At 34.7% G+C, this 20,718-nt stretch overlaps 3 protein-coding genes across 3 annotated transcripts; 2 read left to right on the top strand and 1 right to left on the bottom strand.

The window, feature by feature from the left end:
* Positions 1-233: 233 nt before the first annotated feature.
* LOC132699508 (uncharacterized) lies at positions 234-1,818 on the top strand. The gene is made up of 5 exons (XM_060666262.1): positions 234-511; positions 767-1,018; positions 1,076-1,301; positions 1,358-1,479; positions 1,530-1,818. The coding sequence occupies exons 1-5, from the start codon at positions 279-281 to the stop codon at positions 1,786-1,788; spliced, it is 1,092 nt and encodes a 363-aa protein (XP_060522245.1). The 5' UTR covers positions 234-278; the 3' UTR covers positions 1,789-1,818.
* Positions 1,819-7,811: 5,993 nt separating this feature from the next.
* LOC132699290 (major royal jelly protein 2) lies at positions 7,812-12,931 on the bottom strand. The gene is made up of 3 exons (XM_060665925.1): positions 12,810-12,931; positions 8,976-9,332; positions 7,812-8,914 (listed from the first exon to the last, which is right to left on the bottom strand). Exon 3 carries the CDS (start codon positions 8,907-8,909, stop codon positions 7,812-7,814), a length of 1,098 nt encoding a protein of 365 aa, XP_060521908.1. The 5' UTR covers positions 8,910-8,914; positions 8,976-9,332; positions 12,810-12,931.
* On the top strand, positions 12,463-13,814 carry LOC132699289 (protein yellow). Its single transcript, XM_060665924.1, has 2 exons — positions 12,463-12,556; positions 12,623-13,814. The coding sequence occupies exon 2, from the start codon at positions 12,638-12,640 to the stop codon at positions 13,769-13,771; it is 1,134 nt and encodes a 377-aa protein (XP_060521907.1). The 5' UTR covers positions 12,463-12,556; positions 12,623-12,637; the 3' UTR covers positions 13,772-13,814.
* The last annotated feature ends 6,904 nt before the right edge of the window (positions 13,815-20,718 follow it).

The following is a 20,718-nucleotide window of genomic DNA, read 5'->3' as shown; positions in this document are numbered from 1 at the left end:
GATACCAAGAAAACGTGCTAATTGAGTCAAAAGACCATGTGTCTATTGCCATTGTTTGCATAAAGCTAACGGATGTCTTAATCTTTATTTTTATGGACTTAAAAAATGTGTTTGAAGCAACATATAAAAAATGCCAATTCTTAATTTTTTCGAATAAACAAAAGCAAAAGGTTTAGAAGTATAATATCGTACCGTTAATTTCTTCAGTCGATATTGTGCTACATATCTGCAGTGTCACCAAAACACCTATATTTTTCTGTCGTTGCATTCGCTTCGTAATGATGAGCCCTATCAAATATGCCTTGCTGTTGTTTACAAAATGTCTGTTGATTTGTTGCTGGGATTTGAGCAGTCAAGGATTTGATGATTATTATTACGTGTCAGATATAGCGATCTATTTTAATAAAGTGTTTTTGGCACTACCCAGGAAAACCTGTTTTAATGGGGTGAAACATCCGACGGTTCTAGAAGTTTCGTGGACTGAATTAAGTCATCCGTTATCGAAGACAAGGTAGGTCTGGTTTTATCAAAAGGGGTTAACACAGTTAGCTTAACACAGTCCAAATACGAATACCTAAAATTTACGAAAAAGACAGCTTCTTGGGAACTATCAAAATTTTGTACATTAAATAAACGCTTTTTGAATAACTGAATGGAATGGATTTAAACAAATAATTGCGCATAAAAAAAAAGAATATTTCGGGAGTTTTAAGGCAAATATTCTGTTCTGAATCGTCTGCTGTTTTTGGCAAACGGGGTTTTATAGGATCAAAGCGATCAGTGGCCAAACAGAGGGTAACTGTAGTGAGCTGCTGAATGCAGTTGCGCTGGATATCGAAACAAGAAGATCAAAGTTATGGATCTTGGATAAGGGCAACGAGGCATGCTCTCCCAAATTAATAGCCTACATGCTATTTCAAAATTCTTTCTCCGATTTAAACATAGTGTTATCAGGAATATCCGGGAAAATGCTCAATACTATTGTGATTGACGACGAAATTGGGATTCCTACTTCAAGGTCTGCAAACTACAACAGTCGTTTGACGCGTTATGGTAGTCTTTTCAATATTTGCAGGGCTTTTGTAGGAAATACCGGAGAAAATTCAATCGTCGTCATCTATCTGGATGATATGGAGTGGAGAAAATTCGCTCTCGTAGAAGCGAACAAGTTTTTACCTATCAACGCCGATTTTATAGCAATTTCGAAAGACAAATCTTTACTATATTTCACGTCAACAGAGTCCACGACTATGTTTTCAACCAACACAACCAATTTTGCGGAACCGATCAGCGAAGTTGCGGTATGTTTTGGTCGAAGCGGCAAATTTGGATTTAGCAAAACGGCGGTACTTTTTAGAGTGCAAATGTTACCGTTTTGGGCCACAAATTGGGGGTTTCCAGTGCTTTAGAAACCGATTACAGAAACGGGTTGATTTATTACCTTACCAGAGATTATGCTGTGGTTAGATGGTCAACCGGGTAAGGATTTCCAACGCGTAGAAAAACCAAAAATCTTTACACCGTTTTAGATATCCAATGATGGCGGAATACCACCAGGTGCTTGCCCAGTCTTACAAGAGGATGCCGTTTGTTTCTAGAATATTCACAGGACCGCAGAGAGGAATTTGGGCATTGGTGAATCCGTTCAGTCCGCGGGAATGCGATTTTATGAATCAATCGGTCGCGCTGGACTCGCAAAGTGTCACTTTGAAAAAGCGCGCGATACGAATAATGAGGTTTAACAAGTTTCTCGATGTTTTTCACAACACTGAAACTTCGTTATTGTAACAATAAATTAAAAAAAAAATGTTAATTGGACGATTTTTATTTCTGATTTTGGTGAGAACGGTTTACATTACGAAAATGAAAAAAAAAATGATTAGGAATACGTTATAGCCGACGGATTCTGGTGGTCGTTTTTGAGAGGGGTCCACGCGATTTCTTTTATAAGTTGGATCAGTATCTGCAGTAAATGGTGTCGGTTTCCCTGAAACCTCTGCGCAGCCGCATTAATGGCGATTTCCAGACATGTCATCGCGTCTGATTTTGTCAACTGGATAATATACAGCGATCTGAAAAAACACAAATTATTTACTTGTCTCCATACATTATAAATACGTATTAGGCATTCAAAAATTTGAATAGTAGTTTCATTCATTTCTAAACCAGAAAATATACTAGTACTAGCCTTCTTTATATAACAGAATTTTGAAAAAATCTTTAAATAAGGAAATAGTATATTATGCAACAAGTATGGTAAACTACATTTGAGTCAGGAGTTTATTTGGCCCAAGCGAAGCGAGTGTTTAATGAACGAGCTACTTAAAAAGTTTACCAAACCTGTTGCATACTATACATTTTCTACGACCGTTAGTTTTTGGGTACATTTTTGCAAAACAAAACGAATACATTCACTGACATGACAAGCGCCAAAATTCAAGCCGTGCGGTGATACCCCGGAAATGTCCGAAGTGACTCAGATCCGTGGGTCAAGAAGCTCACGTGGTAAAGTGACTCTTTCCGCACGCCAGATCGGTGTATAAGTACTTAGGTATTTTACAGTAGGGAGTAGAAAAATAGGTTTTTTTGAACAGAATATATTATTTGATTTTATATTCCTGTATTAAATAATTACTAAAACCTTAGTAAAGTATTTGAGTGTTTTAAGGTTCATTTTGAATACTATAAGGACATCACATTTCTTTTATATCTTACATTTTTCTAAATAGGACGGTGTTTGTTCCACTTAAGAAAATATTTTATAAAACACCTCGAAGTTGGAAAGGCAGTATCGTCCAAACCCTTTGATACTTTTAGGGTAGATTTTGCTGTGACTTTATTGTAATTGAAGAAAAAATTTGGATTTGATTTCTATAACGTCGCATTCGTGACACCTAGTTCCTGAAATCAAATCTAACAAAAAAAAAATGCAAAAGTGTTGTCTCATTTCGTAACAAGGAGAGTTTTTGACACTAGCATAGTGAGCAATAAAGTAAAAGCTCCCTTAATATACTAACTACCAACAACACCAAGAGAGCGCAAAAATAATAAATAAAAAATAACAGGAATTTATATGGGAAATTTAAAAGGGAATGATGAAAATGCTGAATTACTTAAAAGGATTCTGCAACTGCATAAATACATACAGTTATTCGATATCACGTGAAGTTGGTTGTAGTGAAAAAATGAATCATCAATACTGACGTATATAAATAGAATTATAAAATGTAAACTAATTAGGTACATGTGCAATGTCCAAAAGCTTAACAGCATTAAAAATTTATTTATATGCCAACGCCGTATTACTCACCTGACGACTGAAACAACGCCTTTCGCCTTTGATGCAAACGTCAGGAACAATAGCAAAGCTTTCAAACACCGCTCGACCTATAAATATATATATTTTTTTGCGTAATGCGAACAACAATATCGACAACAAATAAAACGAATTCGCTCACCGTAAATTTAAACATGTTCGACGATACTTCGACAGGGGTGTCAGCTTAAACGCCCACGAAATATCAACTACGAAAGTCGTATAATTTTCCAGCATGTTTTAATTTGGAAGTCAGTCCCTCTTTTCCAAACACACGTCCCTAACCGTAATATTTTATAATGCAAAGTCGCACGCGATTGGCCAAAGGATTGGGCATACTAACCCTATTGGCTTAGCAAGTGCGTGTCACCCTAATCCGTATTTATCGTTCGAAATTTCTAGTCGGACATAAGTTTTTAAATGGCGGTTAAATAAGGACAATTTTCCGTTTAAATGCCCCACGCTATCCGTGGAGACAACGATTTCGTATAATTTTCTTTAGGCGATAGAAATACCGATGATATTACCTGAAAATTATCGTCGTTACAAATTACAGGTCTATAGGAAATATTTTCTTTGAATACAATATGGCCGCACGATACCGGAGAGATGATTGCCGCCAACTTGTAATTAGCATCCTAATTTTAGAAATCCGTTTATATGTTGCACAATATCACCGGGAAATTACTGATCGGCTAGTAATATCGTTCTTATTCAATTTTGACTTACGAAAATCTGTAGTTTGAGATCTGTAGTTTGAAATTAGTCCGGAAACTTTTACTGTAACGAAGCGTGGAGGGTGTTGTAATGTTTGATATTACGTAAACAAATGAGAGGGACGCGCTATGTTATGATTTGGAATACCAGATGATATCAAAACACAGTTAGTTAGTTTCTCCGAAGACAACATCGGAACGCTTCCATCTTAAAACTTTTATTTCCACAAAATATTTTGCCTTCTTTGAACCTTAATATATTGCGACAATAAGTAACTAAAATTAACTAAATCTAGTGAAATTTATCCAAATCTAAAGAAAATTAGGATAATTTGAACATTTTTGCTTTCAATTATATTTGAGTCATGTATTTTGAAAGTGGCGTAAGTCCATTTTCATCTTTTATCAAGTTGGCACTTGTGACATTTATAATTTATGCTGAACTGTCAAAAAATAAATCGGTATTGAAATATACTTAGTACATATGAAAATTTTATATCACGTTCTTTTTCAAAATAATGTAAATACTGAAAATCCTAATTTTGAAAGTGACCTAAGTCCAATTTTTATTGACGATGTCAAAAAGTGCTTCCCAAAATGTTGGAAGCAATGATGAGGGTAACTTAAATTACATTTTGATCTTAAATTGAAATATAAAGAATAATATTTAATTTTTCTGCAACGGAGGAAGAGGAAATAATTGAGAATGAGAATTTACAAAACAGCGCCTTCAAAGAAGGATTCACACAACACAATTAATTAAACATAATTTAGGGAAAAGTTACGATACACAAACGGGAAAAAATTATTCCTGCCAAAGTTTTTCGAAATAAAGATTGCCATGCCGAAAAGACTGCTTGAAAATTTTTAATGAAACAGAAAGAAAAGGTGTTTTCGAAATGTTTTGAAACCTCAGGAGACTTTAATAAGCATAATATATCGCTATACGAGGCGACCGGACGCAGTGTTGTAAAAATAAGACGTCAGAGAAACGGAAAAGGTTCATGTAGAAATGAGAATTTTACGTATTGGTTAAATTGTAAAACAGGCAAAGTTGCTGTTTGTAAAAAAATATTTTTAGATACTTTTCAAATAAGCGAAGGACGATTGAAACGTGTATTAAAATCTAAAAACGTTGGCAACGATTTATGTCGGCGTTTGCATGGATCGTCGAGAAAAATATGTGACGAAGCAGTTATGATTGTTCAAAACCATATTAACAGAAATTTGAATTCCTTTATACTAGGGACCATAATCCCGACAGAAAATATTTTCGTCCTGAATAAAAATAATGTTTAATTTTTATGAGCTTCACTATGAAGAAAATAATTTTTTATTCTCCCGTCTGTAAAATACCTAATTACCCATCGATCTAGCGTGCGGGAAGCGTCACTTTACCACGTCAGTTTCGTTTCCCACGAATCCGAGCCACTTCGGACATTTCCGGAATTTTACCGCACAAATTTGGAAGCAATCGGATGTTTTCGGAGATATTTCCCACGCTTTGAATTTTGACTTTTGTCAATTCTCACAGTCATGTCAGTGAATGTATTCGTGTTGTTTTGCGAAAATGTACCTAAAAACTAACGGTCATAGAAAAAGTATAGTATGCAACACGTTCGGTAAACTTTTTAACTCACTCGTTTATTAAACACTCGCTCCGCTCATGTCAAATAAACTCGTGAATGAAATGCCGTTTACCGCACTTGTTGCATAATATACTATTAAAGCAGTTAATGAATGGACTTATAGAAAAATATTCAATAATTATTTTAATCTACATTTCCACCAACCACGCAAAGACGCGATCTATTAAACATTAAAGTCAAAGCATCAGAAAACCATGAAGAACAGAAAAACTTATGGAAGAACATGATATTCATTTGAAGGTAGCAGAAAGCGTTACGATTTCCAAAGTTAACTACTTCAATGGCTTATTATAAATGTAACATGTATATTTTAAATTTAGGCATAAACAATTTCTACAAGGATAATATATACATGTACGTTTGGGATGAAACAAAAGCTTCTAGAGGTTCATAAGAAGTGGCTTCATGCCTCTTGAGACACTTAAAAACCCTAAAAGGTGAAAAACACATCATTCCATATGTGTGGAGGACAAAACAGAAGCATCAAAATATCTTTAATGTGGTTAAAAATTCTATCTATGGGAAATGATGTGGAAATCATAGACCACAAATTTTTAATATCAGGGCATTTATTTTTACCTAATGTCAGAGATTTTGGTGTTACAGAAATGTCGTTAAAAAGAAATCAGTTATTGTATTTGCCACAAAATTATAATAATATAATTAAAAAATGTAGAAAAGGTAATACTTTCATACTGAATTAAATGAAACAAGATGATTTTATATCAACAAGACTTTTGGAAGAAGCAGTTTACAAAACAAAGGTTTTTAAGAAAACTAACCAAAACAACTATGGATGAGAACGCAGAACTTAAAATTCTTAATTTATTGCCACGTCGGGGTAGATCTAAAAAATTTGGGAATATTGTATTGCCATCGTTATATAAAAGTATAAGATGCATCACATCACTAAAATATCGACACATGATGGACTTATTGCGGTATATACCTCCGAAACGCCATAACTGTTTCAAATCACTCCCGCATACTGAGAATGTTAGCGAATAACTTGCTACTAAATTTATTTCGATTATCTTAAAATATAATTTAACTTTTTTTATTTTTAAGCTATATGTAACGGACTTAGGCTCTTTCACTTTTTGTAAAAAAAAAATATTTATTTCGAAAGTCCTTTTAGGGTAAGCAAGGTCATATTATACACTTAATAATAGCGACTTTTTAATAGGATGTATAAAATTAAATCATTTCAATGCGATTTAACATTGCAAGTCAACCATATATCTTACGTATATTTTCAATTTTGTAAAAACGCAAAACCTTAAGTATTTCAAATTAAAGATAAACGGACTTAAGTCACGTTCAAAATGAACGGCTCATTTAACCTAATGTCAATCAAAGACGCGTTCTAATGAGTCGATTTTAAGCAAAAATGTATATTTTTATTGTGGATGAATTTTTAGGCGACAGAAAAAGTTTTGAAAACTTATCGACTAATGCTTGTCACAAAAGATTTTGAAGTGTTTTAAAATAATTTGAAAAAATTATTAAAGCGTGTCCTTGGGAAAGGTCTCTGAAGCGCGAAGTTTACTTACCCTCACAAAAATTCTTTTTTTTGCCAAACCTTCACAAAATATTTTTGGTTTCGTCGTACTTGCCTGAAGAATTTCATTCCGTAGTGACATTGCACAACTCTTAATTGATTAATTTTCTTAAATGAATCTATAGAAAGAAAATTAAATAGTTTTAGAACAATTTGCTTATTAATTTCTAATTTATCAATAATTATTAGATTGTTGATAACTGCTTTGTTTCTATAAAAAATTACAAGTCATTAAAATTTGCCGGGAATTAAAAGATAAATTAAAAAAATGAATTGGTGCCAACTTTGATGCATTTTCAGTTAAATTGAATGAATTGAAATGAATTTAAAAATGAATGAGAATTTATCAGTTGCCTTATTGTTTTTTTTTTTTGCTTCTGTAAGCTGCTGTTTCTCTTTCTAAATGATGTTTCTTATTGGACTGGATTTTCCAGCAACCATATCAGTGATGTTTTTTTTATTACTCCGGGAAATCAGCAAATGAGCTTAGCATTTAATGTTTTTCAATAAAAATACTGAGATATACTAAAAGTTGTTTATTATTTGCTATATCACACGTAAACTGCGCCTCACTTGGGAAGTTCGCTGACCATGAGGGATACCAACTGCGAGGCACCACAACCGACTGTATTTTGAATGTAATCCGGGAAATTGCTCTGTAGCACTCTCATTTTCCGCCTCAAATAGTCTGGCACGACGTGGGTGGCCAAATGGCACGGCGGGCTTACGTACACCGGCTTACCTAGAGCGAAGGGCTCGTTGGTATCCCATCTATAAACTTCTTGTTCACCTTCGGGTCTGAAGAATACGGCGGAACCACCGTCGGTGCCCAAGACTACCAGTTTGCAGTCTTTGACGCCGACACTTTCGATTTTACCCTGCACGCATCCGGCTCTTAGGTAATCGGTACGGATGGAGAATATCTTGTTGCTGGACAAGTAAGTCAGTATAATGAAATTGTTTCCGCAGCCTTTTTGAACTAAAACGGCGTAGAGGACGTCGCGCTTGTTGCCAACAACGGCATTGGGAAGAACTACACGATAGCTTTTGTTGGCAGCGACGTCCACTACCAAAATTGATCTGGTGGCTCCGTCGATGACGTAGACGGTCGGCTTGCCTTTGACGTCGTATTCCACGAGGACGTATTGCAACCTGGAGGCTTTCACTACCAAACCGGACAAATCGACATTTTTCACTCTCTTGCCGGTGTTTAAGTTGTAAGCGACCACTTTGGGCGGGGCTTTTCGGACAGGATGCTCTAAAGTGTTTACCACACCGATGTCTAAAGCCCACAAGATCCCGTATGGGTCTACGAATAAGTCGACCACGTTTTGCAGCGCCTCGCAGTTGCCTATCTCTTGACTAGAGAGACACGGGAAAGGGGTCAAAACCGCTTCGCAAGCTGTAGTTTTCAAACAAACTTTGGCCAACGTAACGGCCACTCCTGGCTTGTACCTGGGCAGCGCTACGTAGAGATCATTTTGAAAGATTTGCCCGCGGGTGGCGATCAAATGTCTGGGGTCGTATTTGCCGCTGGATTTGTACATGGACTTGATTTCTGGTGATGGGAACTCGATCGGTCCACCAGTCCATTCGATGGTATCGCACGAGGATGCTACCACGTAGGCGACAGCGGCCGTTGCGAATACGAGGCTTTTCAAGATCATGGCTTCTGAAATTGTAATCGTTTTGATTAAGGGAGAAAATAAGGGAAGTGAGTAAAATCGACTTACCTTGTTAAAAGTTAACAAGAATAACGGAGTGTGAGACAACGTTCTTGGCGACGCCTTATATATTAAATTAATTGTTTGGATATTTAAAGGTCACGGAAAGTCAACGATCGATGGTGTTTGCAAATACCACGACACGCGTCTTCCTATACATTTCCAAGTGCACCGCAAACGGATTCATGAATGGATCTTTTTACGGGTCAGCAACATTTGCTGCCCGGCAAACTTCAAGTTTGGTCCATTTTAACCTGCAGATTTTTGTAACTGAAATTTCCGTACCTATGTGATGCCGCCTTGCACTCAACTTAATTTAATTATGGAGTGTACAGGGTGGACGTGAGACCGTTTTGACAGGGAAACCTGAAATATAGGATGTTTTTCAATTTTTGCGCATTTTGAAAACTGATAACTTGAACATGAAAATATAATTTAATGAGCATTTAGTCATTTATAAGACTAATTTATAGGCTAGACATCTAAATAAGCACTTAAAATAGTAACGGGAAAATTGATATAGAGTTTTCCTCTTAAAAACAACAATTAATTTAATTGAGATTGTCAAGTGTGTATTTGAAAGTATTTAAAGATGACTCCATCGGAGGTATACACACCAAACTCTGGATAGCTTTCTTCTGCAAGATAAATACTTTCTGAGAATGGACCCGGGAGCCCCAAAAAAATAACCCTTACTCAAGTTTGGACTGTATAAGCCCCAAGTTTGAGAATTCCATTAGAAACAGCTTCTTATTAAAGAATGTAAAGAACTAATCTAGGAAACTTAATAACATATATACTCCTTATTGGGTTTTCATCAACTTTAATGGCTGGTACTGCCAATTAAATTCATCACAGAAGAAGAAATATTAGAAGTTAAAAATCGTAAATATTTCAGTTGCAAGAGTTTTCGTTTCATTAGGATTTTATTTATAATTATTTTACCTAATATCTGGCGTAGGAACTAAACCCTAAAAACTTTTTAGGGAATTATTCAGACAGAATTATTATTATTTTCAATATATAATGATATAAAATTTAAATTTTAATACGAATCCCTTTCCATGATCTTGTTGCGTGCTGTGTAATTCTTGTTTCAGGTTAGGTTAGACCACGTGATGTTGTTAACATTCTCTAAGAGTTTGGTCTCTTAGACTTTTCGACATTTATTGCTCAAATGACTTTATACCAAGTGATAAAACTAAATTAAAATGCTAGATTATAGAGGGGCTAAGTCATTAAATAAATAAAAGTAAGTTATAGTCCAGTTAATAATTGTTATCATATCGTCCCAAAAAATTATAAAAATTTTAAGTACTTATTTTGAATTGAATTTAGTGCAGTTGAGAGAAGCTAATATTCTTTAACATTTTTAACACTATGAAACGTGTTTGCGATTATTTTTGTACGCGTCATCTATTTCCTCGAGAAAGCTTTCGCAAATTTGGTAATTTCTTAAAATAATTTTCTCATATATGTAAATGGTCGAACGATTGCTTGGCGATTTCATGCGTATGGTATGTCGAAATTGGCGCTCTCAAAACAAACACGCTAAATACCATAACTAGCAAATAAAATCCACGTCGAACTCATTGTTTACCATTCAAAAACAATAAGCATCACGCGAATAATTATTCATGACTTGATTTTGTAATTACTATCGGTAATTGTTCTGTAATACAGAAAATTACTTTACGAGAATTGTTCGTTATTTCGTTATATTTTTGTATTGAAAAATTGAGACCCGTCTGAGATTCTATCAACGATATAATTTCCATTATTTCACTTCAGCAGCGTATTTTTTTATAATTTAGAGTTGATTATTTAATCGCTATTTTTCGCTCAATAATTATTCCTGGGTGCGGCGATAGGGTAAAAAGAGTACCATTATAGGTTTTTATTTCCATAAAAGACATTAATCCTTTTTAATGCTGCAATTTTGCGAAAATTTAATTAAAATTTTAATAATAATAACAATGAAAGACTTAAGTGTAAAATAATGCAAATAATTTAATAAAAAAAACTATTACATATTAATGTACCCGTAGTATATATCCCAATACGGTTGCAGGAATAAAGGTGTTTATTTAAATTATAAACAACATAACAACAAGTTAAAATTTTGACTATCTATCCCGAAAGAGACAGGAAAAAACAAGTACATAAATTTCCATTTTATAAGTCGTAACTTATATCGAACAACAATGTAGTATAGTGTTCCCGTGAGCGTAAAACAAAAGATAATAATAATATTTTTATTCATTTAGCGCACATTTACCTACAAATTTCTTTAATTTGTTCATTAAGTAGTTTTTGAAAAAGTTTATTTTTAAAAGCGTTTTTGGTTGCTAAAGTTTTATATTTTATTTGGTAAATTATTTAAAAAGAGACGTTTAAAAACTTCGATTGCCATGCATTCGCGGAGTAAATCGTAAATTAAGATTATGTACTTGACAGCGATAAAGAGGTATGGATGAGATTTTATACTTAGTATTTTTACATAGAGAACTGCAGAACGAAGAAATATTCATCCTCAGACACGAATTTTGAAGCTTTTGAATTCGGCGTTTATCAAAATAGTTTAAAGTCTTAAGTTTAAAGTTTAAGTTTGGTTAAAGTTTAAGTCAGACTTGCCTTATATAAAAAAAACGACAACCAGTACTAATATTTTAGTAGCAAGTATTTGCGAGAGGTTAAGAATTAGGACATCGAACAAGAATGTATTTTCAAACGAAAAATTAAATTATTCTTTAAATTTTTCTATTCAACTTTTTTCTATTTCGCCAAATCGCCACAGTTAGTGCCCTCTATAAGTTCCGTTAATTCAGTTACATATTTTGCACCTAAGATTCCCCATGATGTCAATTGCTATAGTATTCCTGTATTCCTTAAACTAGCAACATTTGTAAGTACCATATGGCAATGCTGTTGTTGTTTGTAACTTTACATTCTGCATTTCCCCTTTTGTTTGAATTAGCTCTTACGCATAAACTTTAATTTTTTTTGCCATCGCATCTCTAAGTTCTAGTGATACCCAAGGCACAGCTTATAAAATTTCCTCGAGTTGTTTTAGGATTTTCGAAGAATCATTCGGGAAATATATAATTCTATGTAATATATATTCCTTATATAATGTATGTTCTCTATAATCTGGTGATCAGTGTGAGGTAGTTGGGTTAATTGAAAATTGGGCATCGTAAATATTATCCAGATAACGTCCAGGTTTAGTTTCTTGCCTATTGGACGGGACGGGTTTGTCCAAATTGCCTCAATTATTAACAAGCTTGAAAATGTCGGGCTTTACGAGATGGCAAATCAAAATAACCCGAAAACCCAATAGCTAAAACATGAACGTTGCATTGGAAGCACAATGGGAAGCACTTTCCTGTTTATGGAATTGACACCGAAGCGAACGCTTGTACTCGAATTATAACAACCAATTTCAAGGTTATGACAATAAAAAATATTCGTTGAATTATTTTTAAACATAGCACGACCCAGGTTCAAGAAACATTTGCCGAATTTCGATATAAATGACGGGTGGATTGAGAACCCCGTACAAACGTTTCGGCTTCACTTGGGACAACCAGGTACGTCAGGTAGCTTCAGCGTCAACCCCTACGACTTTAAAAAAATATTTTCTTGTTTGCTTTCAGGTGTAGGAATTTAACATGGGCATCTACTCCGTTGCGATAGTAATCGGTGCCCTAGCCGTGGGCGCTCACGCAGCTTGTTGCGACAAAAACCTCATACAAGATCTCAGCTTCAAACTGTCCGGATACAATGTGCTGTTTCCCTGTCCTAGCACTAAAAACATTTACGCCTCAAGCGGTAGATACATACCCAAAAATATTATCCCCACGAGGTTCCAGATTCTCAACGATTACGCCATTGTCGCTTTATCCAAGTTCCGCCCAGGAGTGCCTTTCACTCTGGCCAAGTTCTCCTTGAGGACCGAAGGTTGCGTGGCCAGTCTGGAACCTTACCCCTGTTGGAACATACAAGAAGAAGGTAACTGCAAAGCTATCCAAAACGCCGTGGACGTTGCCTTGGACGCTGCGAACAACCTATGGGTTCTCGATACTGGCATCGTCAATACTTTGGAACAGCCCGTTCGCAGGTGTGCTCCTAAACTTTGGGGCTTGAACACCGAAACAGGCGAAGTGATCAAGTCGATTAGCTTGGAGCAATTCACAACCAACGAGAGCAATCTGCAATATTTGATCGTAGACATCACATCCAGCGGCAGCCCGGTAGCCTTCATCTCTGACGCGGGAGCCGGTGCTTTGATCGCAATCAACTTACAAGCGGAAACTGGGTACCGTCTAGTGCTTCCGCCAGCGGTTTCCGAAGGTTGCGGCGTTAAAGACGTCCTCTACGTTCAGCTTGCGCGTAAAGAAAGCGGCAACGTTCTGTATTTCACTTACCTCGGTTCGCCCAAACTGTTCTCCATTAAAGCGGAATATTTAGAACAGGGTTCAGCCTGCGGGGCGGTAGTCGAGGTGGGCAGGAAACCTCCAGGTACGGGGTTGGTACTGTTGGGCACGGATAACGGTGAGAACTTGTTCGTGAGATTCAAGGGCCACAGCGACATCTACGTGTGGAACACGTGTACCGAATTTAGCAAGGACAAGTTTGTTCTTGTACAAGCGGGTGACGATTGCAGGATGGCAACTCAAGTGGTACCAGGGTACAGGAGGCTAATGTGGACGCTTGAGAGTAACTTTCACGATTTTGTTTGCGGACGCACTGGTTGCGTGGGCCCCTCGGTTGTTATCCATCCTCTTGTCAAAACCGATCATTAGGTGGACTTGTTGATTGTCTGTGATGCTTGTTAATAAAATTTTTTTCGCCTTAAATTGTGTTTTTGTTATAGGCGTCAATTTAATACAATATTAATGCGTTGAGTTCATCTAGCCGTGAGAAAGCTATTGGATTCGCATTGATGTTCGCTTTCCCTTACAAATGTAATAAGCTAGAAGCTAAAAGACATCAATGCTACGGCGACGTCAGAATTTAGATTAAAAAGAAATTGAAACAGTGCAAAATTACGTGGAATATATGCCTCACCTTAGTTTCAGCTGACGTGACTCGCCTCAGTAAACGCGAATCCATTTCCCGTAATAACACAGTGCCATATTGAGACGGCTTCGTGATTTTTACGGAAGCATTGACCAATAAGTGTGTTTATTAAGTCGTGACCAAGGTTTTTAGAAAAATTGTTACATTCTTCGATTTCAGTTTGGTCACACATTTAGCTTTTGGTACTCGCTATAAATTTTGCTTGTTTATTTAATGACAAACATGCAAAAGAACATAGTAATATGGGAAAGATTGTGGAGTAAAACTTTAAAAACATTTTCGTTGGAGGTATGAGATAGTTATACAAGTGCCAGTTGGGGCGACATATATCTGACAAAGACGATGTTCCTTGCGAGAAATGTATATAATATATAGTTCAAAAGAGAATTATCCATTATAATGTTCAACAAATACGGAACAGTGTTCAATATTATCTATCAATCAATTGTATCAGGTCTAGGAAAGAAGAGCAGATATTTTATGATGCAGTAACAAGATAATATATTTTTTATTTTATTCGCGCTTTGTCAGAACCAGACTTTATTGTATATTGTATATTTTAATATGGTTATGGTTAGTTTCCAGCTTGCCTGAGAATTTAAATAGTTGTGTTATCCTAACAAATTTTTGTCATCTATGTAATTGTATGTAATGTAATGTATGTAATGTAATTTATTTAGATTGTGCGTTATGTCGCCGTCGCGTCGTTCTCAGAACCAAATGGACTTGATATTATTATTCGGGTTCTCCGAATCGCTAAGTATCGTAGAGTTCACCAAACGATATACCGTTTTTGCAACCTTTTATGGTTTTGACTTCGGAATGACTTGAAGTTCCGCCTATTGTAAAGCGAAAGGGACCATTCTTTTCAGCACGTGTAGCACAATCCATGGCCGTATTTAAGATGTTAGCCGACAAGAACCGACAATAACTATTGTATTTTAAGAGTAGGGAAATTTTATTTGAATAAACTAAATTCATATTAGTGTGCTTTTCATAAATCTTTCTAACACAGTACCTACTTTAGGTAACTCGATTTCAGGTTGAATTTGCCCATTAGATAGGTTGATATGCTATGTTAAAAACACCAAACAGTGTTGTCGTGATGGACGACGCCAACATGCGGAAAAAATACCAAATGCTATGTATTTTGAAAATTCCTACACAAAGAAGCAGTTATTGGCAGTTCTTGGAGCGGGGATTCAAGGTTGTACGTCTTCCACCATATCACTGCAATTTTAATCCAATAGAATTGATATGGGGACAGCTGAAACCCAGTTTAAGAAGAAACAACACCTCGCCGAAATTTAGTTCTAGAGAAATAGAATTAATTAGAAGTGAAGTAGAAAAAATATCTATTTCTAGTGGGAAAAATTGTGTAGAACATGTCATCGAAGAAGAAAATGTTTAGAGAAGTCGACTAGTGCCAGAATTAATTGTTAATATGAGGGACGAGTCCAGTGACGATAGTGATTATTTGGATGTGCACTATCAGACAAAAGTCCCAACATTATGTTTATACATGCAAGGTATTGTATACAAATACAATACATTAAAGTAGGCTATGATTTACTGATAATCCCAAACAAAATAAATGAATTTATTTTGACATTAGTTTTAAATGCGTATTAGCGACGCCTCAAAAATAGAGCAACATTTCCAAAATTTGTTCAAAAAGACGCTTTTAGTAAAAGTAAATGCAAAAATAACTCGTGTTGGGTTTATTTTGTGCTAAGTTAACCATTTGCATGACTAGCTATGCCAAGAGGAATTCCAATTTCAAAAGACCTAAAGCAAAGAGTAGTAAATGCATTTAAGGAAGGTACCAATCAAGCTGATATTTATGTTACCTCGGTACAGCGTATCTAGAATAATTTCATCGTATAATGACAGATGACACTTAGAAAAATTACCGAAATCGGGAAGACCCAAAAAAACAACAGGTTTGACTGACAGGTGCATTAAACGTATTGCTCAACAAGATCCTTGGAAGCCCGCACCTCGAATAATTGCCGAAATTCCAGAAATTACGGTTGGTATACGAACTGTGCAAAGAAGATTAGTAGCTTCAAAGTTGTTCAGTAGACGGCCAGCAAAAAAACCGCTAGTTTCAGCAAGAACCAGAGCAGCAAGGTTGGCCTTTGCACGCCGGCATTTAAACTGGACCATCAATGACTGGAAAAAAGTTCTATTCAAACGCGATATAAAATATTCAATTCTGATGGAATGCGACGTGTGAGGCGACCAATTAAGGTTTAACCCTAAGTACGTAACACCTACAATTAAACATTTTTTTTTATGGGGATGTTTCTCATGGAATGGAGTAGGTCTATACACTTCATTAATGAGACAATGGATCCATTTGTTTATAGGGAGATTATGCAAAATGTTATGCTCCCTTATGCAGAGTGGGAAATGCCGTTACGTTTTATTTTCCAACAGGACAATGATCTAAAAAACAAATCCAAAATAGTGGCCGGCACAGTCGCCAGACCTTAACCCAATTGAAAATCTCTGGGAAGAAGTAGAACGTCGCATTCGTACACAAATGTTTCTAAATAAACAACCGCTGAGAGATAAAATTAATGAAGTTTGGACAAATCTTCCAGAAAATGTCACTCAAAAGTTGATAGAGTCAATGCCGTTGCCAGCAGGTAATTCTCAATAATGGATATTCTATAAATTATTAAGGCATAATTTTAACTATTATTATTGTACTAAAATGTGTGTTTATTTTTTTTTTAATAGAATACAATACAATACTGTTAAATACAACTTTTTGAAATAAAATCAAATAAAACACTGTTAAATACAATTTGTTGTTTTACTTTTGTCGCCTTCATTTTCGTAATTTTTTTTATTAATTATTATTTAGTTTTCACCAACTAACTTAAGGTACACCCAAAATATTGTGAAAAATTGCTTGCTATGCAAGGAAAGTATTTTATCATAACTAGCAAAAAATATGAACTAATTTTTTTTTTTATTAATAAATACTAAAAAAATATGTTTGTTGCTCTACTTTTGTCCGATAGTGCAGAATAACTTTTTTTAAATAAATATTCCAACATTGTTTTATAGCTAAATTTACTCCTTCATTTACATTTATAATAAACTTTTAAAGGTAAGAATGGATTTTTCACTGCATCGACTAATAAAATTCCAGGAATCTCAAACTCTATATAAATCCGTCAGCTCTCAGCATTTGTATGCACGAAGAATCGAAGTACTGTTCTAGGAGGTCATTGAGAGAACCCTAAGCGAGGTATTAATGCGGTTAGACCTTCATAAAAATTTACCAAAGTTAAAAAAACGGTATATTGTTTGGAGAACTCTATTCGGATATTCCTTGAAGAGGGTTATAGGTAAACTGGACATCACAAACGCATAATAATTTACTATAAAATACTTATTATGGTATGGTATGGTATGATAGGTAAAACTCTACAATTGCAAGATGTTATTTAAAATATTTTTTGGCTCGTCAATCAACAAGATCGATCAATTAAGAAGTGGTCAATTGACGTTCAATAGACGAGCTCCAACACTAAATATTATACACAACAACCTTAAATAATTAAAGAAGAAAAAAATCCATTATACGAGGAAAAAATCATTGAAATATAAAATCAGGGAGGAAATTTTTTTACAGCTCGGTTCAAATCCGCATCAGTTAAAAATATTTCCCACGAGTATAAAACTTGACACGCGTGTATGAAGCAAAAGCGAGAAAGTCGGAAGAATGCGACTTCGCCGTTTGTGAAATGCGGCATTTTATGTAAATAATCCCGAAATATGTTTAACCAGCCGTCCGAATTGCATATTGTTGAGCGTCTAGCCATTCTTTACTCGCAATGTGTTAAATTGTCAAGGCGGGTTACGTTGAGAATGAAAACAATGAAACGTTTTAAGCGCTGAAAAACGACTCTCTATTAGGCATATAATAAAAAAGGATAGTGAATAATATTGTTTAAAATTGGGGGCAATAATTTTCTGTGGCGTAATTTGGTTGCTTTTTTCAATGAAAATATTCTATACATTACTTCTCAGCACTTTAAACGGCTACTAACCACAGAACACGGACAGTAATGCAGTTATATCCAGTCAGCTTTGGGATCCTCAATAAAGTTCCATTAGCAAAAGGAGTCCAAGGGATTGTCGAACAGCACTTTGTGTACTCTCTGTGAATATTTATGTAATACAATATAACAATATAACAATTTGTTATATAAAGGTACATTAATGTTAATATCATAGGCATAATTTGAAGTCACTGATTATGTATACGATACCACGTATACTAACTTTCCTTGCGAAAAAATTTGCATGTCCGGGTAATTTCCAGAAAAGAGCCGTCCGAATTTTAAATTAATTTGATCCGTTTGCCACGAACGGCGCTGTATAACCACCGTTGGAATTTAAAAACTTGTTTTCTCGATCGTATCACAAAAGCGTATCTCGGTTGTTGTCTCGTGGGCATAATATGCTAAGTAGAATGTTAACAGAATAACGAAAAGGCCAACTTTTACAATATCAGCGACAAAATCAAACTATCCAGTTACTGATGGTGTAAGTTACCAGGAAACCGAATCCGTTAATTACATACGGGTGGTGATAGCAAAAGAAAAATGTTTTAACGACAGTACGTTTCTATATTTTCTCATATTATTTGATGACGATTCAGTAATTTTTTGTGTAACTTATTGTCACCAGCATGATATGCCGAATAGCATTCACATTTACAGCAATTAAGGTTTTTGGCCTCCGAAGAAAAAATATTAAAATTGTGTTAAATTGTGCTGATAGGGACGATGTGCATTCCAAGTTCATCGAAAGGAAACAACTTACTTTCCCACGAATCGCAGCTCATGAAAATTTGGTAAATCACATTCACCAACAAAATATTCTTTGTAAAACTAAGTGGGGTCCCTAAATAAAATATCAACATATATTACATAATTCCTCAAAAAAACTTGGGAATGTAATTTTTTTTTGTCCTATGATATTTAATAATTTACGTGGATAATCTCAGTACCGCATCTGTTATTTCCGATGTCTTTTAAGGTTTTAACAATTTGTGCAAACAGTTTGCTTTATTGCATTTGACTGATTGATTACCATGCATTAATTTGATTTAATTTGAATTTGATATCTAAGTCGCAACAAAGTAAAAAGGTGGCTAATTGATATATGAATTTTCATGACTAGAAGAACTTTTACAACGACATAATTATTTTGCACTCTTTTAATTGTTAACTCCAGATATATAGATGATATTCATCCAGAATTAATATAAATAGGAAACTATTAAGTATATAACCAACATGTGTCAAACTGCCTTATCAATTGAGGTTATATTGACAAACAGAATCAATTTCAAAGAAACTGTTTGTCACTTGGAGGTTATGAACGCGTTAAATTTTTGATATTTATATCAAAAAGGAAAATATTAACCCTAGCCAAAACATAGCTGTTAAGTTTAAAACAGAAACAAAATAAATGAAACAGCTTTTTCTTTTTTCAACAATTTCTCCTTAAAACTCTTAAATAATAAAGCATAGTATGTACAGGAAGTTCCAAATTCGAGGCTCGGAAACCGTAAGAGATACGAAGGTCGTTAAATAACACCAAAGGTGTGAAAATTCCGACTAGTTGCGGAGACATCCGGAATAATCGAAAATCGAAAAAAGTTTCGGTTAGTTACTACCAACTTAATTTTTTTTAATGCAGACTTTCATTTATTATTTTACATTTCCAAAGGGCTCGTCATTCTAAAAAGATACATTTGATGATTTACTAATGAATAATAAGCTGTTTTAAAATGTGGAAAAACACGGTAAGTTACGTATTTATTACAATTCACTCAGTATTTCCAGAATTGCTGGTGAACGGTACCTAAATCAATATCCTCAGCGAGTGCAACCGCATCCAAATTTTTTTGCCAAATTGGATAAAAATTTGTTGCAATTTGCAATATTATAAATATAGCAAAATTTTTGGATCTCTAATTGTTTTTTTTTTAAATTTTGTTCAATCGTTATGGTGGCAACAAGACTTCTTCGCAAAATAATCAACACCTTAAATATATTATTTTCAAATAAGTGGCCTGCCAGAAGTTCGTGATATAACTCCACTAAATCGTTCATATCGTGAGACCCCGAATGACACAAAAGAACTCAAGAAATTTTATATTTTCATAATTAATTTAATCAGTGTGTTCTTCTCAGGTTCTTAGTTGTTGTTCTTGTTGATTTGCGTTAATAAAATATTTTTTTATTTTTACTTTAAAAACGTCTTTTTTTCTACTCTAATAATTAATTAACAAAATAAAATGTAATTAAAATTAAACGAATGCATCAAGACGGTATGTGTAAATTTAGCTTTATTGTCAATTTTAGAACGTTATAGTTCAGTACATCATTAAGCGTGACACATCGTTTTCTTTCAGAATGACAAGCTCATTCAAAATATTTAACTGAAAATTCCAGTCTGTTGTTAAAAAAATGAAGTTGATGATTGGCACACAAAACCAAAACGTCATACTTAAAACTTAATTTTTTTTGCTAAAATTAAGGTCAGGAAAAATGGAATGAAATTATTGATTTTCGGATTTTCCCAGATACTTCCGAGACCAACCAGAATTTTCTCGATTGGGACAACCTGTACATAT

Source organism: Cylas formicarius, unplaced genomic scaffold (genome assembly GCF_029955315.1).
Source record: "Cylas formicarius isolate icCylForm1 unplaced genomic scaffold, icCylForm1.1 PGA_scaffold_3__17_contigs__length_32017465, whole genome shotgun sequence".
Taxonomy (NCBI): Eukaryota; Metazoa; Arthropoda; class Insecta; order Coleoptera; family Brentidae; genus Cylas; species Cylas formicarius.
Note: the sequence above shows the minus strand (reverse complement) of the source record. Positions and strands in the feature narration are given on the sequence as shown.

What these genes read in the sequence shown, in the direction of transcription:
- LOC132699508 (XM_060666262.1), top strand. Translation starts at nt 279, where the DNA reads ATGATGAGCCCTATCAAATATGCCTTGCTGTTGTTTACAAAATGTCTG. An exon ending in CATCCGTTATCGAAGACAAG is followed by an intron (nt 512 to 766) that starts GTAGGTCTGGTT and finishes GGGGTTTTATAG; the next exon opens with GATCAAAGCGATCAGTGGCC. An exon ending in GTGGTTAGATGGTCAACCGG is followed by an intron (nt 1,480 to 1,529) that starts GTAAGGATTTCC and finishes ACACCGTTTTAG; the next exon opens with ATATCCAATGATGGCGGAAT.
- LOC132699290 (XM_060665925.1), bottom strand. Translation starts at nt 8,909, where the DNA reads ATGATCTTGAAAAGCCTCGTATTCGCAACGGCCGCTGTCGCCTACGTG.
- LOC132699289 (XM_060665924.1), top strand. Translation starts at nt 12,638, where the DNA reads ATGGGCATCTACTCCGTTGCGATAGTAATCGGTGCCCTAGCCGTGGGC.